Genomic DNA, 19,935 nt, shown 5'->3' with positions numbered 1-19,935 from the left:
TACAGATATCCAAAAAAAAAGTGTCCTCGATTTTATTTACCAGCACCATGCTTATCCAAAAGTTCCCTAATCTCCTTCTCTTGTATAATTTGGTCATGTTCCTTCCTAAGTAGTCTAGGTTTATTCTGCTCAAAGTAAAAGGCTCAGGTGCTCTGTGCATTAAGCTCAGTATTATCACGGCTGGACTTAAGTCCCACATGCTGAAGTTGCTGCGGAACAAGAGCATATCTGATCAATTTACTTTCTTCAGCATACTCTTCGATCATGGTATCCGTCTGCCCATGCCCTCTCTTCTGAAGATAAGCAATAAGCCCATCGACCTGGTCTCTCGGGAACACCATACCCTGCGTACAACATCCATATGGAGCCATTTCCACAACCCCATGGAGAGGGGCTAGAGAATATTTTCCGGTCATATATACAAGCGCAACGAAAGCCGGAACGCAAACCATGCTTATTGCTAGGGTTGTTGGGAAGTCTATCAGCGATCGGTAGGAACGAAGACGACGGATAACAGTTAGACAAGCGAACGTAAGCAGCATAGCAGTTGCGAAGACGAGAGGCATATTCCTATATGCAAAATCAGACGATTCCCAGCCTAGTGCTGTTTCGGTATAGAAGAGGCGAAGGTAGATCCACGGTCGTTTGTCCGACGGCATACGTTTGATGTCGCTTAAGGCTTTTAGTGTCTTTGCCATCCAGCCCTCCGCGATGATAATATCATCCTCGAACACTACGGTGTACGGAGCGTTGGACTTCTTGCATGAATTCAGAGCATATACATAGTCACTAAGACGTGTTAATATTTTCCCTAAGGAAAAATTATCTCGGTTCAGTGAAGGGGGTGGGAACATACAACACCCCTTTTTCATAAAAGTTTCTCTCCGTCTCTAGTTCCTTCAAATGCCCTAGTTGGTTTTCGGTAATATTGTATTTCTCCGCCACATCGGCAAGCCGATCTACCCATTTCTGACCCCAGCTCGGATGCTTGGTCGGGTCTGTATCGGCGAAGAGGATGTTGAGATGGAGTGCCCGTCGTTCTCGTGGGTCTAATCCCGCAAGGAGGGACCCAATAGAGGGATCAAAGTAGTCGTCCGCTTCTCGCCGGACGGTCACAAACGCAACGCAAAACAACGGGTGGCTACCGCCTTTGATCGATTCAGGCGGCTTAGTGGGCGCATTATACCGCGTAATGAAGTGATGCGCTTCACGTTCACGGCTCAGACTGTAGCCTAGGTCGTAAACACCAGCGCGGTCATTGAAAAATGCAGAGTGAGGGTCTCGCCAGAACTGATATCGACAATATTGGAATATGACCAACCAGAGAAATGAGGCTCCCAGGAGAGTTTTGACGGCAGTCAATTTCAGTAACTGAGGGATAAGGCGTATTGATCCAACGCATTTCCCCATTTCAATACTCCGTATTTTTTTCGAGTGTGAAGCAGAACAGGGACCCAGAGCTCGATGGACAAGCACAGCCGCTGTCACGTCAAGGAGGCAGAAATCCAACAACAGCACACATTTTTTCCGGCCAGCAAAGCGCATCCGCCTCCTCTGGCCTGTCAACACGGTTTTCAAGGGGCCCCTGCAGCATTTTCATTGTCTTAATGTCCTCTGATACTCTGTTCCCTTATACGCCAAAGTGGATACCAAACTAGCATAGGAGCTCCGAAAGGTGTACTATGTAGTGCACTATCACTGTGCATAATCGCGCTAGTGGTTATTGGAGGATTTTCCAACAAATCTCTTCTTGGGGAGCCAACAGTTACGTGTTTCCCCTGGGGTATGGTATATATATAGTGGAATCCGTACAACGGCCTAGGGTTTTGTTGATTTTAGGGCAAAGGGCCTCCTGACGGTTTCACTGGTGTTCGCTAAAAGCGGGTTACCTGTAATAATAACAGGAAATCCGACACCCTCTTTGTTCTTTTCAACGTCTTGACCAGGTTGTCGCTCCGTAGTTGCATATATTAATAGTTAACACATATATAGGGGGGTGGAGGAGAATTTACATAATAAGGGGCTACTTTAGTCCTATCTTGGAATAGTGTCAAATATTTAGATTAGTCATCTACAGTATCGGATAATAGTTAATACGAGGCCGTCCCGTCTTCCGATCAAAGATGAACTTGCGGTTTGCCCTGAGTATTACTACACCGCAATGGATGGTACTTATATGCCGGCTGGCACTGGTGACTCGAATGAATCATCAGATGGTTGCTGAAACACAGAGACCCTTTGCTCCTCAACACCTTTCAAGTTACCTCTCTTTATTCCACTATGTAGTCCCTTAGCCAACCTGACGATTAGTACTATTCGGTTGGGCAAGGTTGACGCGGTTTATGAACACTTCTATGATTAAGTACTATCCCCTATACCTATTTTATTCTCTTCATCAGGGATTTCATTGTATATTAATGTACGTTCTACAACTCCAGTCTCAAAAATTAACCGTCTTCTTACGTCCAAACCTGCTCTATGCTAGTAATTATCAAGGTGTTCAAAATCTATATCATCGCTCCACTCATTTTGGCACTATATTACCATGAGCCTGGCTGCTGCTCTACAGGCGATTTTATCTATTTCGTGAGCTTAGCTTGCTATTATTCAAGCAGCTCACCTCCTTTCATCCGGCCGGCCTGCCCGTATGCGGGGTATTGAAGCCAATATCTCTCCACTCCATGATTATCACTCCATTGAGCATTTTTTGGCCCCTACAAGTTCTCATAGATTTCGCCTTGCATCTGTACGGCTGCTTTCTCTGTTTCCAGTGGCATTGTAGCGTCATCTATTCTGCTTTATGGTTCCGTCAGTACATCACTACTCCTACCAACTTCTATTATCATAGCTTGCAGAGGAAATATCCCATCACTTAACAGACCCAACTTTGAATACTTAGAAGGCATTTGCGAAAGAAAAAACTTGAATGCCCATTTTCTATGTGAGAAAAAGGTGTAGTTCTCTATTTTGGGATAGTGCCTCTCTATATAGAGGTACTCAGCTCTTCGTTCTATCAATAAATTTAATCACCTTATTGCCTGTTTTGCTGCGCTCGAAGTCCAGATAGGTCTGGATAAAATTGAAATGCAACAAGTGTTCGTTGATTGGCAAGAAACCGAAAAATTTCTCCAGTTCTGACCTCATATCCTCCACAGAGATCAAATTATCGCTCTCGCTAGACCTCAATATTCGCATCTCTAATGCAACTTCAGGTGACCCTCCCGGGTGGCTGAGAATAATCTGCCACTGCAACACACCAAATCTTTCAGTTCGCATCAAAGCTTCAACCTTATCCATCTCAAAATACACGGCAAACCACTTGAAGCTAAATCTTCGGTCGCGGCCATACAGTCGGAGTATCTTCATATACTTTGCCTCTTCCGCTGGGATCACAGATAGAGCCTTCTCAGGAAGAGGGTGGAGGGAGCCAACGTCCCCGGTTACATATCGGAGCAGAGGGTTCCGAAGACGCTGTAAAGATGTCTGCACTATGATTCCCTTCTCTCCTTCGGGAAGAGGGTCCTCTTGGCCAGCACGGGTTTTAACATCTGATTCAGGTTCTTCTAGTGATAAGGGGAAAATTTCGATAATCATCGAGCGAGTATCGTAGATGAAATCAGCATAATCATGCTCCGCGTTCCCAGTGATATCTGAGTTCCCAACCGCCCAGGGCCCTGCCTCTGCACTTCCCAGTATCGAGCAGAGCTGGATTCCCTTGAAAACGGATAGGAAGAATGCTCGCTGGGATCCTACTAGCTGCTCAGATGTGTATATGGCTTTGGTGAGCTTGATTGGTTCCCGTTTCTCATGTGGGAGTGAGGAGACATAGAGTGCAAGTTGAAGCAACTGGCTCCCGTCTCCTATCACCACGTTCACCTTGTATTCAACCACTGCTTGGACGGCTTCAGGATATGGCATTGAGTGGCCACCGCATAGGACAGAAGCACCTGCACATTCTAGTATCTCAGTGCACAAATCAAGTGCCCTAATTGTGGTACTAGTCAGCCAAATATATATGATCTAGCTGGCTGTGATGCTTGAATTGGGTACCTATAGAAGTCACCAGATATATGCAAACTGAGGACCCAGTCTCCTGGCCCAACTAGCCCACAGGCTCGCACAAACGATCCTGTCACAGCACGTTGCTTTCGATTCTCGATGGCATCGGTGGCAAAGGCCATAGGAGTGCCCCCTGAGCCCCCACCAGTGATACTAATATAGGTGAATATGCGATACCCATTGTTGGGGCTTAAATCCTTCGACAGCCTTCCAATCGACTTGTACCTATCTGGTGCGTTAGTTGATAAAACTGCAGAGCATAGGATTATTTGGATCCTGATAAGACCTAGAAGAGGTACATACATCGCATCTTTACGTATTACTGGGAATGACCTCAGTTCGACACTCTCGTCTTTATTCTTAGCCTCCAGGACCTTGACAAGGCTTTCGGGGGTTGGGGGGTACTCCGCATCTGAATAGAATGGATGCACCCTAGCGACTGCTAGGATGTCCGAAAGGGGGTAGTAGCTAGGAGGCATTGTATTTTGTACACGAACTAGCTCAACAGGATGCGAGGTAGGTTGTAGCTATCAATTCAAAGTGTAGGATAGGAGAATAAGATATAAGCCGGCCATGTGAGGATATTTTAGAATTCATTGCATGATAACACACTAAGATCTGGCCCGCATCACCGAAAATATGGCGGAACAGGGCCGAGATGTAAGTGATGTGTTATATTATAAACAGCTCCATCACGAGCCATGGTCAGCAGGATTGAAAATTGGGCTGCAGCTCATCGTTACAGCCGTCTTTCTTCCAGCCCTTAACTCAATGTTCCATTGCATACCATAAGTAGTTAAATAACCAATAGCATGCCATGTAGTAAATATACGGTAAACCAAACCCAAGAAAAAATACATTTGAAGGTAAAATGTTTAAAAAAAAAGAAACATGCATAACTAAGTAATGAGCGAAGATTACTTTGGTGATAATACAGAGACCAACCAAATACCACCACGACTGACTGCACAGATTCTACCAGGGCCACTTCGCCATATACCTATTCCAAGGAAATGCCCATTGATGGAGTGGTACGTGCCTATGAGATAGTTTTGCTGTTTCTTGTCCTGCTCACCAAACAGTATATCGTATCGGGGCTGTTTGACGTGACGCTGTACAACGTAAGTCGTCTGTCCAGGGACGAGAGCTGGGCTTCTAGATCTTTCAAGCTTCTCCAGCCATGCTTCAGTGGGTAGCTCGTCGCCGAAGAGAATCCCGGCCCCTTTACCACTCCTCACTGGCTTTAGTAGGAAATCATCCTTTAGCCCTGGGGTTGCCTTGCATTGGTGATAGTAATGATCAAGTTCCGGAGAGCCTGGTAGCAGCGTCGTAGCGATTCCCTTGCGTAATATTTCTGCTTGTTCTTGGGTGAGGATGCCATGCTTATGAACTAAAGATTCAAGTTCCTGAAGAACTATACCCAGCATTCTCTTATCATGCACAAGGAAGATTGTTCTCATATCGTTAAAACAGCGGAGAGAGATATGCTTTAGCATCTCCAGAGGCAATGCCCGAAGTTCGCGCTGGTGCAGTTCCATGCCTACCTGGGTAACTTCTTCAACTAACTCTCCATCGTGCATGAAGGTCTTAGGGTGGATCGTTCTTATATTACCATTACCATGGTTGGTGTCGTCCGAAGAGTCTTTCTTGACAACTCGACAAAGTCGTTTTCCGAATGGGGCATCGGAGCAAGGAATAAGTCTTAGCTCACTGGGTCGAACGAAAATTACGGGAGAGCCGGTCACTTTCTTCACATATGCAGAGAACATGTAGACGTCATGGCCATGCTCCTCGCCTTTGAGTATATACAGCGGACGTTCAATGTCAAATAGGCCGAATAGTCCGTTAATAAACTAGGGTATGGTTATATGTTAAGAAAATCTGGTAAAAAGTTCCACTTTGAAGAATTGAAGACCAAATACTCACTCGTTCGGGATCTGCTGCCCTGCCAAATTCAGATTTATGTTCGCCGACATGAAGTATAGCATCCTGTCCGTATGTCAGCAGCAAGTAGCCGTTGAAGCTAAACCTGGCGTTGATTTCGCATATGCGGAAATTCTCTATTGAAGTAGAAGGACTTGCTTCCTCGACCAGGAAATCTGATCGCCACGATCCGAGACACTCCTTAATAGGCTTGACGAAGTCTGCAGCGTCGTTCTCAATCCACTGGTTTTTCCAGTCAATTAGTATACATCTCTAGGATATTATGAACTGTTCTTATTACCTGTAAAAGATCTTCTTCTTGAGGCTCCAGTGGCATCCTGGCAGGGAAATTGGCGGCAGAGTCAGTCCACCATCGTTCTAAGATATTCGTGATAGCGAGTACAAGTGCTGCATGTAGCTTCTGAAGTTGGGTATTATGTGCTTCATTCATGAATATTGGGTAAGGACTAGCCGCAAGATAGCAGTCATGAACCCAGGATTCTCGAGGACATCTTTGGTCAAGGGCGCGGCGATAATTGATGCGCTCTCTGTTGCGAATGTCCGGGTCAACGGAGTCAGGGCTGACCAGCTGGAGAGGGTCACTTTGCGATAGGCATATCTGCTGAAGAGGAGATGGGTCTGGCTGAATGTCTAGCGCTCTCATGACGGATGCCTTTACTCTCCAGGAAAGCGGTAGAGTAGATAGGATAATAGTCAGGATACCCAACATACATCATATGTTGATCATCATGAGGATGAGGCGAAATATATATATTAATCCTTTGGGTATACTACCATGTGCCTGTCGTATTTCCGTGGTGGGTTTATACATCAATGGTTTGATATATAATGTATACCCATTGACATACGTTTTTTCTGGTATTTTATAATATGTGTATGTACGAAGCCCCGATTTTTTGTATATACTTGAGGTCATCACTTGGCTGTTCGCTAGGGCGTGAACGGATTGGTGGGATTGAGCTGCGAGGGGTCTTATTTTTACTTTTAATATTTCTGAATAATGAGACTACTGCCATTCGGGTGCCGAAAGGCTATGTTTGCTTTTTTGTTTCCAGGACGAGGGTATACGATGGGTGTAATATATATGTACTCGTAAAGTCAAAGAAAGAAAGAGGGCCTTGCAGTTTTTTCGATATATATTTCGTCATGCTGCCGCACCAGACGCCGTGGCAAATGGCCGAGCGTCCCATCGGACCCGTCTCAGATGTCGGCCAGGATCTTTCACCTCATTCCTTGCATGCAGCCATCGTCTGTTGTCAATGAGAACAATGGAACCACTAGGGATCATTTCTGGAGACAGATGCAACGTTGCCCCCTTCACCCCTGGGCCTCGGAGAACCGCGCGGAGTTCCTCAAGGGCAGCCTTGGACTCCTCTGTTAGTGGTGTGATGATGTCTTCACGGAGTCTGAGCTGCGTGAGCTGATTTTTCTCATCAACGCCCAGTACACTTCCGACAATGAAAGTCGCATCTGTCTTTATGAATTCTTGGGGCACTTTAATTTGAAACCCGGGTTCTGCCAGGACTTGTCGTGTTGTTGGGGATAAGAGACCCAAGAGGCTGACGGAGTTTAGGATAGAAAGCGTTCCTCCTCCACATCGGTCATGTTGAAGTACTTGTAGAGCGAAGAACCGTGGCGGGCATTTCTCGTAGCTGCAGTCCGTATGCCATGGGAAGTCTTGAGCGGTCTCCGACCGTGCTCTATTGACTGTAGGGTCAGCGGCTGCACTTGGGCGAACATCCCAGAACCACCCTCTGGATGCGCTGTGTGTAATTGGGAGACCATGGCTATGGTTTTTGTTCAGATTCTGAATGAGTTGTTCAAGATAATTGCTGTTTTTATCTTCAAATCCCATAACAATTTTTAGCACTCCGCTATCCATTAGGTGCCCGTGGACACGCCGGATATGTTCAGCATCGTTCGCCGATTGTATATTAGCTGCGTGCAGTTGGGCTATGGAGCTAGAAAATCCTAACATCCCGGTTAGGTGAAATTGAAAAGCAGAGTGGATAGAGAAATATACCTACGGACATATGAGCTCTTTCGATCTCGCAGTCGAGCTAGACGGGCCATTGGGGTTCGCCGTAACATAATTGCGGATATCCAGGACGTTAATCTGGGAGTAATATCACCAAACAAGGATTGTACTCGTTTAGGGGTCATGAAAATATGGGAAAATGTTTTATCAGTGCTTTAAAAAGCCTGGGTGTATCCTTATATCAAAGTCCCAGATACATTGCAGGGAAAACTGGACTTGCGCATAAACAAGAAGAAAAATGCCATTTCTCGTCACCGCCAAAATGTGGAGATTCTCTCAATATAGCCTGCAACGCAAGCTATATTTGGTACTCATCGTAGGCAACGCAAGATGTACGTCGAACTCGCAAAATCAAGCATCGACTGGGTATTGTGTGTAGGGATGGAGCTTTCTTGCTGTGGCCAAGATTTGTGTCAACCTGCACTAAATATCGACCCACTGCCTCAATTTTTGGTCCATTGCTCTGGTATCCCTCAAATGGCAGGGAAGAACAGCGATGCAAGATAGAAATATGCATATATAAGCAGACCTAGGCCTGCGTGTATAGGGACCCATGCGAGAGCGCAAAACAGCTGTGATTTGGTCCGACCGCATTTCCTTTTATTGGTCTCATTCGTGATTCCCATTTAACTCGTGTTTTCTGAGCTGAATAGATGGGATTTGTTCCGGGTATTCCAGTATCCTGGAGGCAATGCAAAACTGTATTCCGGTAAATTCGAATTTATTTTTTCAAGGGCCGCAGTCATTCCCAATAACTGTCGAATTGCCACAAGCAGCTGCAGAGGGAGCCTCACCTGTGGCAACTCAGTGAACGGCGTTCGGTGGATTCATGTCACCCTGCTATGATGCATCTGCTATGTACGTTGAATGTTGCTGTGCATCTTCGACCCTGATGCTCTGTAATAACGCTAATCCTAAATAGGAAATGTGTATACTCCGTGCTTACTCATTATGCTAAGCCCAAAGAGGATAGGTCTCTATACGCATGATGCAGCCTTCTTTACAATCTAAGCACCAAGTGTTTTACCCCGGAAAGCTAGCACTGTTAACTATGGATCCTCTATCTACGACTCTGAGAGGATAGAACGGAGACTTTCACTTCATACAATAATATAACAAGGTGTTGATACATAGTACAATGTCCCTGTTGGAAACCGTAGTTGCGGCGCTTGGCGTCTAACGCAGGGAGCCTAGCGACTTCGTGTAGGTCGGCAAACCCTTGGTTCCACCTCGCTTCGCTTCCCGTACCCGGACCCGCATATGATGTCGGTAAAAGTGGGGTTTAGACACGGGTAGATGCGGTTCGTAGTATTTGCCTTATCGAGGGGTCTGTGCCCGTTGTTATCAATCTTCGGATGTTCCTCTCTCTCACCCTTGTCGAATAACTTCTGCATAACACATATCAAGCAGCCGTGTTAACCATTGCCCACTTGTAGCAGTTCGACAGCTATATTGGACTTGCGCAGAAGCACCCAGTAGATTTTGCGATCGACATCTGGTATCCAGCTATACATAAACATGCAGCAAAATATGGAGGAACACCTCTCATTTTTATGCGATTTTTTTCGTTTCATAGTCTCACGGTACCCAGTTTCCCTCGTACAGCTACGCTTTCTTCCCTCTCTACATCTGGCAATCCATCAAAGTATAAACCCTCACGGAACAAGAGACAATAGCTCGATCCACCATAATGAAACATTCCAGTTTCGTCTCCCTTTCCCACGTGTTGGCCCTCTTGCACCGTAATCTCACATGTGCTAACTTCAGACATACCAATAGCCACAAAGGCAACCAGCCCAATCTCCCGGTTGTCTGCTTCAATAATAATGATGGCTCTTGCTGCGACTGCTGCAAGATAACCCTGTGCTGGGATCATTCGGTCTGGGATATCTTCCAAGGTCCCAACACCTAAGAATGTTGGCAGGCTAAAATACGCCCCATCCTGCACAAAGGCTCGACGGACTATTCCAGAAACAGGGGAATGCCAACGATGATACGCCAGGGCAGACAGAAATGCTTGATACACGGTCCCTTGAGCAAAGTAGGATGTCAAAGGCTCGTGTGCTAGGATATCCTGTATGGAATAAGGCTGGCCTTTGGCAAAGAAATTATCACGAAGTTTCACGTTCCTTTGAATGTTGTACACGCTTGATTCACAAGGGTGAACAATAACATTATCATTATCCGGGCAGGCTACTGGTCGGGCACTATCGCGGATCTTGCGAGTAAAAAAATCTAAGAGACATGGTTAAACAATTTGGGAAAGGTACCGAGTTTCGTGAGGGGTATAGACTAGTAAGCTCACCATCCCATGACTTGAATCCATAATGAACCGCAGAAGAATCACATATGTAAACTTCCTCAAAACTAAGCTCCGCTTGGCCTGGAATGTTTGCTGCATCTGTCAGAGCTTTTAAAGCTTCTGGGCTAAGCCATCCTGTCTTCCCCGAGTCCAGGACGTGCGTTGAGCTGGGAGACTATAGTATATATTAGAAAAGCTCAGCACGATGGTAGTTTGGTGCAACATACTTGCAAAAAGCTTGACCATTCGTTTAAAACTTCTTTGACGCACTTGTTAACATCCGGATCTAAAAAGGCTGCATACCCACTATCATTGTGTTAGTACAGAGTATATGAAATAAAGATCAAAGGAGGGAGAATGAAGTTACCTTGCTGTTCCGAGAACATAGTCCAATACGGCAAACATTGGTAACCCTACCAAGCCTGCAATCTTACCAGGGAAACTCCAGCTGGGGGCATTTGTCACAATATAATTTAAGACATGTAACATGTGTTTGTAGTCACCGATCCTTCCGCCACCTGTTGGTTCTTTCCAACATGGATGTTGACAGGGGATCTCCTCAAACATTTGCATGAAGTACATGTATATGCGAGAATCTTTTTCAATCAAGTCTTCAAATCGCCTCAAAGCTGGTGATAGCATCTGGTGGCTGGAATTGGCCTCCTGCAGTACCTGTCGAACATACTCATCGCGTGTTTGAAAGTGCTCTGGGAGCCACATTCCAGGCCTTGACGTGTTGTTAGAGGCTTGGAAAACTGGTCGGGAAATTCCCGGGAGAAAGAATATTTTCTGCTAACCTATGAGCCTCAGAGTCACAAACAACCTTGTGCTTTTCCTCAATCTGGTTCTCAGGCTGAGGAACCACTTGCGAGGGCGTAATTGAGCCCATTGTTATGCGAGTAAAAAAATAGTTGATGGTATTGTTCTTAGCGGAGGAGTCAAAGAGAGATGGCTGCTTGGTTTCATTTATTACATCAAAGTACTCTCTGTCCTGAAGTCTCTTCAAATTACAGCTGCCAGCATGTATCTGTCCACCGCTTGATATTTTGCCGGGTATATTTGTCAATTTCGAGATGGTTGAGGCCATCAGCTAAATTTTGGGACGAGGTTTCAGAAGGGTGAGCTGTATTATGGTGGAGCCGAATAAACTAGATTGGGCTTCATCCCAGTCTCCGCGTAATCGCTTAGTGTAGGGACACAGAAGCGAAGAACTCGCAGTTTCGAGGCGGGTTATTTCATTACAAGCTTATATCTGTATAATACGGCTAAAGCTTGTATTCTTTCTTGACCAGGATACAATGCCTCGTATGTATACATATGCACCTAATATGCAAGGCCATAATCCTGCGCCAAGCCTGTTTATGTATGGCAGTGCCAAGAGTAATTAATATACGATGTAATGCGGGACGTAGTTCCATTTCCAATTCATCCGCATCTTCGATCCTGCACATGGAAGGGGTTCACAATTGAGTGTGCTGTGTTCTATGTTCCGATGCAACTGTTCACATGATTATATGAGTTTCCGATTGTGGATAGCCGGAAATTGGGGAACAACGGGTAACTGAGATCTATTGACTAATTCTACCAAGACCACGATCTAAGTAAGTTAAGGCTAATACATGACATCAAATTCCCCCATTTTTGGGCCGTTTTTACAGTTGCAACGATCCTCCCGCAATCGCGAAACCTTAACCTAAATTAAAGTTAAGTTTACGTCCGCACGAGGTCCACAGTTGCACAGTGGAAAGACCCGCCGATGCTGTTGACGTGCTGGAACGGGATCATGATTGGTTCCATGCCAAACTCTTCCTTCACCCATGAAGCAAACTGGGTATCATTGGCCTCAACCATGATGCGTTTCTCGTCCAAGCTTAGGGCATTCAGCACCAGCCAAGGAGAACACATGAATAACGGGGGACCTTCGGGGCCACGCGGCTTTGGTACGAAGGGGTACTTTCGAAGCTCCCAGTCCCTGAACACAGCATGCCTGCGGAGGGCTTCCTCAGTAACACGCTCTGGGTGGTATACCAAGAGCCCCCTACGAAGTGGAAGGATCGTTGCATCTATATGCATCGCACTCTCGTCAGTGGTATCGAGGAGTTCCACGGTATAACCATCAGGAACCATTGCTTGAAGGTACTGCGCTCCCTTGCGGTTGGTGACATGGCTAAGTTGTCCGATTATTGTTCTCCCAAAGCGCATAAAGTCAGCTGTATCGAAGGCTGGCCGGGTGTTGTTGATTGTCCAGTTGCTGCCGTCAGCGTTACCATTCACCGCCTTCTTATAGTACAAGGTGTCTTCTCCAATAATTTCTGGAGCTCGACAGATTCGGGATGAGCCGCTTTTGCCCAATTCGTTTAAGATATCTGAATATCCAAGCTTAATCTCGTGTCGTCTACATCCCCAGGCAAACGGAGCCTCAATAAGGACGTTTCCAACAGTCATAAGGCCGTCTCGAGGCATGGCACCGGTGTAGCCACCAGCCTTGACCCAGTCAACTTCCTTGGGGCGATAAACACGGATTCCCTCCTTTTGGAGAATGGTGGCAAAGTTGTCGAGCTCTTTTTGAGCTTCAGCCAAAACCTCGGCTGGGAAGGGATTTGACTTCTTGAAGTGCTGGACATGCTCGGATGGCATCGTGGCCTCTATCATTTGTAGTGGCTCTGAAGGGAAGGCAGAATGTTCGGCACGACCGACAATGACAGACTTGAGTGGTGACCACTCATCATCCGCGAATATAAGAGGCGTGTGCTCTGCAGCGGCCATAATGAACGCTTGATATTTTAATATGTGATCGGGTAGAATTGAAGAGATGTAATTGATCTATGGGTGTGGTTAATGTAATGCCTACCTTTGCACAAGGTATTTATATTGCAGACATCGGTTATATGAGGGGTAGTTCCCAACGGTAGGTCTTTGAGAAATGACGCGTATTTGATAGACATGCAATTGACCTCATTCAAGAAACCATACGCTTCCTTGAGCCCTGTAACCACGGATTGAAGCAGCCTCCTTGATTGGACATTGAAAATGGGGAAAGCACCCAGCCACCGTTGATTATAGATCAAGGACATATATGCTTGAGTTATACAGCTAGTTTTGTACTATATATGTAAAACTGACACCGATGGTAAACCATCCCAACAGGCACATATCCTATTGGCTGCTATTGCTCATCAATTATATGGACATTGATGTGGGACTAGAGAAAGTTATAGAGCTATATGAGGCGTGGCTAGCTGCAATAATGAGCATATTGCTACACGAGCAGTGGACATTTGTAAACCTTAGAAGCCGGAATTGATGATATTGACAGTGTGAAATTATACTATGTAGGCTTTAGATCCGAAAAAGTGTTGACTAACTATATTAAACATTAGCATGGCTGTCCCTTGTATTATAGCCAATTGACTTACCATTGTAAGGATCTAAAGTATAACTAGGTAGGATGTGTGGGTGGTGGTTATCCGATTCTCAAGAACCGGCCATCCAAGGAATTACTACATAGTATATGTAAGCCCACAAGGGTATATGTATACGGGCAAACATGTTGGATCATCCGGAAGCCTTGTGTGCTGCGTCAATCCTTGCTAGTTCTTCCTTCAGGAGTGAATCTTCCATGGGATTACGAGGAGACGACCAATTTTTCAGACACATCGCCACAGCAGCCCGCATACCCATACGAGCAAAGGTGGAGAGCTGAAAATTTAGGATCCACCCGCTATTTGGGCGATCAAATCACATATGCATGCATTGATACCGTGGATCACGCACATTCGCAGTAAGCGGTGTATTCATTTGGTACAAACGATAAGGAAATAGCCTGTCGATGAAACCCGAATTATCACGATCGTAACGTATATAACTCTGCAGGTAGTTAGCGGATAATATAAAATGCCTATCACTATGTCAAAAGGTCTCGGCCCCAATCCTACCAGATTCTGCATCATTTCTGACTCTGAGTTCTTCCCTCGATCAATGCTTGCAGTGACAATCTCGGAGAGTTAGAACATCATGTCAGTAGTGTCAGCGCTCTATGCAGAATGGCCACGGTTGGGAGCTGCCGCTCTCATATCGGCACTCATCTTCAAGTTCATAATCTACCCAATATTCTTGTCTCCGTTATCTAAGATCCCGTCTGCTCACCCCCTTGCTCCTATTACAGGAGCCTGGATTAAGTGGCACAGATGGCAAGGCACTGATTTTGAAGCTATTGCGGCAGCTTTTGAGAAAAATGGTCCATATGTACGTCTTGGGCCTACTGAAGTTGCTACCAATTGTAAAGAAGGCTTCGACAGCGCATATGGAGTTGGAAAGCGGAATTTTGACAGATTCTCGACCTACAATTATTTTATAAACCATGGGTATGACATTGTAGACTCCTAGTGACGAGAACACGGGCTGATTATTTATAGAACCCGGAATATGTTTACTTCACTGAATGCCAAACAACATAGCCGTCGCAGAGGCCGAATTTCCACAGTTTATTCACGGGCATATATCCAGTCCTCTCCACATTTTCAGGCCCTTCTTAAAACGATGTTACTAGGGCGAATGATGCCAATATTCGACCAGGCATCAGAGACAAAGGCTGGGAGTGTAGATGTTCTTCCATTACTTCATGCATACCCGCTTGACTTTATGTCTGCCTTCGTTTTTGGGCTATCCGAAGGGCATAATTTAATTCGGGATTTGGATTACAGGGAGAAGTGGCTTGGGATATACCAAGTAATTTTTATGTCGAACGCTGCCTCTTTATTAGGCGAATTTAGACGGATTACCCAGACTTTAACAAAATTCGGAGCCCATTTGCTCCCTAAGGGATATTTTGAGATAAGGCAGCTAAGCGAAGATTGGGCAAGTAGCAAAGCAAGAAGGGCAGAGCAAAGTATTCAAAAAAGCTACGCTACGGGCGAGCCTTTAGCCCCAGGGGAGCTCCCAATCGTTTATAATGCCGTGAGGAATGGCATTGCTCAAGAAAATGGCGTTGAAAAGAGCTTCACTCCCAGTGATGAACAGTTTAGGGAGCTAGCCAGTGAATGCAATGATCAGATTGGTGAGATATTATATATTTTCCTTCATTTAGTTCAAAGGCGCTTTACTGACTGTAGCTTGGTTTGGATACAGGCTCCGCCGGAGATACCATGGGTATGATAAATACAACGAAACTCTCCTTTGGACGGATACTTATTTGTTCTTTATAGGAATTGCATTCAGTTACTTATTCTACGAGTTATCGCGACACCCTACGGCTCAGGATGACCTTCGTCAAGAACTTCTCTCCTTACCTGCCCCGTTCTACTTGGATCACAGCCAAAGTCCTTCACAGCAGGAACTGCCGCCCCCAGAAGATCTCCAACGTCTGCCATTCTTGAATGCAGTTATCCGAGAAAGCCTCAGACTACGCAATAGCCCTCCTGGAATGGATCCTCGAGTGACACCTCAAGGATGTCTATCGGATATCGGTCCATACAAGAACATACCCCCTGGGGTTCGTATCGGTGCTTATACTCACTTACTGCATCGTAGCAGCGACCTCTATGATGATCCTCTCGTCTGGAACCCCTACCGTTGGCTTAAAAAGAACGGCCAATATACAGATGGAAAGAACAAAGCCTTGTTCTCCTTCAGCGGTGGTAGTAGGGGTTGTATTGGCCAGCATATTGGGATGGAACGTAAGTAAATCATGGGCCCCTGTTTCGGTGGTAAATGCATGATTCTAATAATCATATCCAGTAATGAGGAACGCTCTGGCAGCAGTGTACACGAACTACAAAACCACAGTGGCTGACGAGAGCGAGTATCCCGGAAACAATGGCTTCGTCGCCGGTGATGGTACAGAAAAGATCTGGATCGAATTTCGAAAATTAGAACAGTTATAAGCATATGAAATATATCAGTAGACATTACACAATCACACATTAAGCAACAGTGCCAACTCTTTTGCAGATAACTCAAGGCTTCTAATTATGTTGTTGGAACCCGCTTCAACCCATGGAGGCTCTAAACACAGGGGCGAGCTATTGGCCCGCGATTAGTTAGCTCCCTGACAAGGAACATACATATCTTCAAGATAGAATTATGCAGGGACTGGCAAGGGTAAGGTATTCCAGCATCGTAATGATGCTCACTATCGTTTTGTCGTAGTAACCTCGTTCTGTTGATTGTTTCATTCCTTTATAGTAACTTGGTATTGAGAGATCCCTATGACAGCCATGTGCGGTTAGATGTGATAGTTGTTAAACTGCTCTATCAAAAGATATATATGAGGTACTGAAACCATCAAATGGCGGACCATGGAGTGGCTTTATAACGGAGAATTTTATTACTGCATGTAGTTAGCGGTGGCTGTTGCACACAGCCGATAGCCAAATTAACTACTTGTCAGATTCAGGTTATAACCTCGGGTTTGTCTTCCTGCAGCTTTCGCTTTGCTCACCGTACTCCTAACAACCACCCGAAGGAGTCTTCTTCTTTTCATATTGAACTATGGCGTCTAATAACAAAATCGTGGTTATTGGGTACGTTGCTGTCATGATCTCAAAAGGATAATTCTCCGGAATACCTCCTTGACCTCGGTACTAACACACCTTCGCAGGGGTGGAGTCATCGGGCTGACGACGGCATATCTGCTCTCCAAGGAGAAGTCGAACGAGATCACTGTTGCAGCTAAACATATGCCTGGCGACTATGATATCGAATATTGCTCAATGTGGGCTGGCGCCAATTTCCTCCCGTAGGTGCAAATAAACACGCCCCGGGAAATATTTGCATTAGCCGGACTATGGCACTCAGACCCGGCTACGTGTTATAATGTGCTAACCAGTGATAAATGTTTGATTCTTATGGGGAAACAGTACAGGCGCAGAGGGTTCCGCGCATGCTCGATGGGAGACAAACACTTGGCCTGTCCTTGAGGACTTAGCACTGAACCATCCAGAGGCTGGCATTCATTTCCAAAGTAAGGAGATAACCGGGGATGCGCCCAACGCTAGGATCTATCACCATGCTAATCGAATGTAGAGTCTGTTGTAATAAATCGAAAGAAGGACGCAGAATCTTCAACGGGCTTATGGTTCAAAGAACTGCTTCGTCCGGACCCTTGGTACAAAGACATTGTTCCTGATGTACTATCCCTATCGTCAATGAGTTAACCTGTTTAGGAGGCAGATAGCCGTGATCAAGTTGTGCTAATTATCTACTAAAAGTTCACGCTGACTCCTGACCGCGATCTTCCAGCTGGAGTGGACAACGAAGCCGCCTTCACTTCAGTCTGCATGAATACCCCCGTCTATCTGGCATGGCTTGTATCCAAATGCCGCAAGAATGGCGTCATATTCAAGCGTGCTACATTCAATCATATCTTGGACGCCGCAAACGTACATGCTTCCGGCCAAAAACCAGATCTTATCGTCAACTGTACCGGCCTAGGATCATTAAAGCTAGGCGGAGTTGAAGATACTAAGATGTATCCTGCTCGTGGCCAGGTCGTCGTCGTGCGGAATGATCCCGGCGCCATGTACTCGTTATCAGGCTGTGATGATGGCGATGATGAAGCTTGCTATATAATGATGAGAGCCGCCGGTACGTTTTGCATCGTTGTGCATATATAATTTATCCTAAGATTACGCAGACCACTCATATGCTTGTTTAGGAGGTGGAACTATCCTAGGCGGTTCCTACCAGGTGAATAACTGGGAGAGCCAGCCGGAGCCTAGCCTGGCAGTCCGCATCATGAAACGGTGTATCGCCGTATGTCCCCAACTTGTTGGCAAGGATGAAAACGGCAAACGGAGAGGCATTGAAGGTCTTGATATCATTCGTCATGGTGTTGGCTTACGACCTCTCAGAGAAGGAGGCACTAGAGTCGAAAAGGACGAGATCGGTGGCATTGCAGTGGTGCATAACTATGGCCATGGCGGGTTTGGATATCAGACTTCGTTTGGATGTTGTGCTGAAGTTGCTGCTTTGGTGAAGGAGGCTCTTGCAGAAAGGAAGACAAAAGCTCGACTTTAGGGTGTTTCTGCACCCTCCCGTATCTTTCGGGGAATGGCTTGTAGTTGGCCAATTTCGGGAATACACTTCACTGATATTAACTTACAAGACGGGATCGTCAGCACAGTTTAAATATCTTATTCAATAAACCAGCTATAGCCTACCACTGAAGTTTTCCTTGCTGTCCAGAATCCCCTTTGATATCATCAATTGGTCCTTATATTAAGATTGTCGCTTGCAAATATTTTTCCTTCTTTTCTGGCCGGTAATGTATCACGTGACCAAGCATACGTAATTTCTTAGTAAGACAATAATAAAAGCTCCTTCCTGCTTCCCATTATTGCGATTCGACAGCCAGCAACAGCTTCAAGGTAAGTCGAGCGATTCCTATAGCGATTCCCAAAGTTATCCATCTCTTCATCGATAAAGTGCCACACTGCTGACTGTGAAAAGAGCAAGACGTAGTGTCCTTCCATTGGCTACCGCCTCGTCGACCCAAGCTCCGCTAGCTAGGTGTTCCGACCTCCCTGGCCCAGGCTACGATATTCTTCTCGCGACACGACGACCAGGAACTCTATATAACAGCTTGATATCCGTGGTTTATCAGTTTTGACCATACTACTCAACGCGAACCTCCTATACAATTCTCAACCTCTTTTTGTCTTTGAGACGATATTCCACACTTTTCTTTTACGAAAGCTATAACAAGTCTCTCCTATTTACCGGTGTATCATATAAGCAAGCAAGATGGATCTCTCTAATGCATTGTGAGTATGGGGCAGTAGTTGTGTGTCTGCTCTGCGGACTAAGGCTAGCATGCGTGGGTCCCTAAAATGATTTTAAAGCTAACCCGTTTCTTAACTACGTAGCCGTTTGGTCAACTTGGGGGTGGGTGTTATTATGATCTTGGGCGGAATCAGTCAATTCTTCTCCTTATCATTGTAAGTTCTACTCCTGGGCCTGTTACTTGATCGGTTACTCCGGACTACGGCTAATCAATATCAATCCAGCCGAAATATCATCATCGGCGTCTATGTCATCCTCTTCGGTTTAGGTATGAAGCCCGCTATATCTCCTGGGCTCGGCTGCGGGCTATAGCTATGGATGTGCTAACTCCAACCTTGTGGACAGCTACTGCTGGTATGGAACTGATACCAAATGTTCCACCATACTTGACCAGACATGCCTCGTTCATGTTCTCCTTCATCGGACGAGGAATTTGTAAGGAACATCGATCTCATCTAAAGGATAACTCTAACATATAGTATAGTTTACGTGTTTGTCGGCTGTATCATCCTCGAGCACAGTGTGTTGCGCATCATTGCTGGATCGCTTATCGGAGTCGTTGGACTGGGCTACTGTGTGCTCGAGTACATCCCATCGATAGAGCCACCTGCCAACATGCGAGAGGATGCCGGCGACCCAGGCTGGGGCGCTGAGCAGGTCTAAATCATCTAACCCCCTGGCCCGGCCTGCATTCCGACTTGGTCCTTGACCCAAGTATCCTAAACCAGCGCCCCTAATCGCGAATATCCTGTATTAAACCCTGATGTGACTCCTTTTTGCAACGCGCACACGAGAACTTGGGCGGATAGTT

General features: G+C 45.8%; 9 protein-coding genes across 9 annotated transcripts; 3 read left to right on the top strand and 6 right to left on the bottom strand.

The window, feature by feature from the left end:
* Positions 1-143: 143 nt before the first annotated feature.
* MCYG_03663 (uncharacterized protein) lies at positions 144-1,410 on the bottom strand (the record flags this gene model as incomplete). The annotated part of the gene is made up of 2 exons (XM_002848111.1): positions 144-789; positions 857-1,410. 2 exons carry the CDS (start codon positions 1,408-1,410, stop codon positions 144-146), a joined length of 1,200 nt encoding a protein of 399 aa, XP_002848157.1.
* A 1,587-nt stretch (positions 1,411-2,997) lies between these two features.
* MCYG_03662 (conserved hypothetical protein) lies at positions 2,998-4,538 on the bottom strand (the record flags this gene model as incomplete). Its single annotated transcript, XM_002848110.1, has 3 exons — positions 2,998-3,985; positions 4,051-4,284; positions 4,363-4,538. 3 exons carry the CDS (start codon positions 4,536-4,538, stop codon positions 2,998-3,000), a joined length of 1,398 nt encoding a protein of 465 aa, XP_002848156.1.
* A 438-nt stretch (positions 4,539-4,976) lies between these two features.
* Positions 4,977-6,646, bottom strand: MCYG_03661 (conserved hypothetical protein; the record flags this gene model as incomplete). The annotated part of the gene is made up of 3 exons (XM_002848109.1): positions 4,977-5,912; positions 5,986-6,225; positions 6,284-6,646. The coding sequence occupies 3 exons, from the start codon at positions 6,644-6,646 to the stop codon at positions 4,977-4,979; spliced, it is 1,539 nt and encodes a 512-aa protein (XP_002848155.1).
* Positions 6,647-7,147: 501 nt separating this feature from the next.
* Positions 7,148-8,094, bottom strand: MCYG_03660 (taurine catabolism dioxygenase TauD; the record flags this gene model as incomplete). The annotated part of the gene is made up of 2 exons (XM_002848108.1): positions 7,148-7,974; positions 8,031-8,094. The coding sequence occupies 2 exons, from the start codon at positions 8,092-8,094 to the stop codon at positions 7,148-7,150; spliced, it is 891 nt and encodes a 296-aa protein (XP_002848154.1).
* Positions 8,095-9,231: 1,137 nt separating this feature from the next.
* On the bottom strand, positions 9,232-11,232 carry MCYG_03659 (phosphatidylserine decarboxylase family protein; the record flags this gene model as incomplete). Its single annotated transcript, XM_002848107.1, has 7 exons — positions 9,232-9,429; positions 9,624-9,670; positions 9,815-10,276; positions 10,347-10,518; positions 10,571-10,638; positions 10,778-11,070; positions 11,141-11,232. 7 exons carry the CDS (start codon positions 11,230-11,232, stop codon positions 9,232-9,234), a joined length of 1,332 nt encoding a protein of 443 aa, XP_002848153.1.
* Positions 11,233-12,053: 821 nt separating this feature from the next.
* Positions 12,054-13,109, bottom strand: MCYG_03658 (lysine amidinotransferase; the record flags this gene model as incomplete). The annotated part of the gene is made up of 1 exon (XM_002848106.1): positions 12,054-13,109. One exon carries the CDS (start codon positions 13,107-13,109, stop codon positions 12,054-12,056), a length of 1,056 nt encoding a protein of 351 aa, XP_002848152.1.
* A 1,128-nt stretch (positions 13,110-14,237) lies between these two features.
* Positions 14,238-16,225, top strand: MCYG_03657 (conserved hypothetical protein; the record flags this gene model as incomplete). Its single annotated transcript, XM_002848105.1, has 5 exons — positions 14,238-14,346; positions 14,509-14,707; positions 14,759-15,399; positions 15,548-16,018; positions 16,080-16,225. The coding sequence occupies 5 exons, from the start codon at positions 14,238-14,240 to the stop codon at positions 16,223-16,225; spliced, it is 1,566 nt and encodes a 521-aa protein (XP_002848151.1).
* Positions 16,226-16,832: 607 nt separating this feature from the next.
* On the top strand, positions 16,833-18,359 carry MCYG_03656 (D-amino-acid oxidase; the record flags this gene model as incomplete). Its single annotated transcript, XM_002848104.1, has 6 exons — positions 16,833-16,864; positions 16,942-17,079; positions 17,201-17,304; positions 17,367-17,470; positions 17,552-17,927; positions 17,998-18,359. 6 exons carry the CDS (start codon positions 16,833-16,835, stop codon positions 18,357-18,359), a joined length of 1,116 nt encoding a protein of 371 aa, XP_002848150.1.
* Positions 18,360-19,085: 726 nt separating this feature from the next.
* Positions 19,086-19,787, top strand: MCYG_03655 (conserved hypothetical protein; the record flags this gene model as incomplete). Its single annotated transcript, XM_002848103.1, has 5 exons — positions 19,086-19,105; positions 19,208-19,279; positions 19,349-19,392; positions 19,470-19,559; positions 19,609-19,787. The coding sequence occupies 5 exons, from the start codon at positions 19,086-19,088 to the stop codon at positions 19,785-19,787; spliced, it is 405 nt and encodes a 134-aa protein (XP_002848149.1).
* Between the last annotated feature and the right edge of the window lie 148 nt (positions 19,788-19,935).

The sequence above is a fragment of the Microsporum canis genome, genomic scaffold (assembly GCF_000151145.1).
Source record: "Microsporum canis CBS 113480 supercont1.3 genomic scaffold, whole genome shotgun sequence".
Classification (NCBI taxonomy): domain Eukaryota; kingdom Fungi; phylum Ascomycota; class Eurotiomycetes; order Onygenales; family Arthrodermataceae; genus Microsporum; species Microsporum canis.
This window is presented reverse-complemented; position numbering and strand designations above follow the sequence as displayed.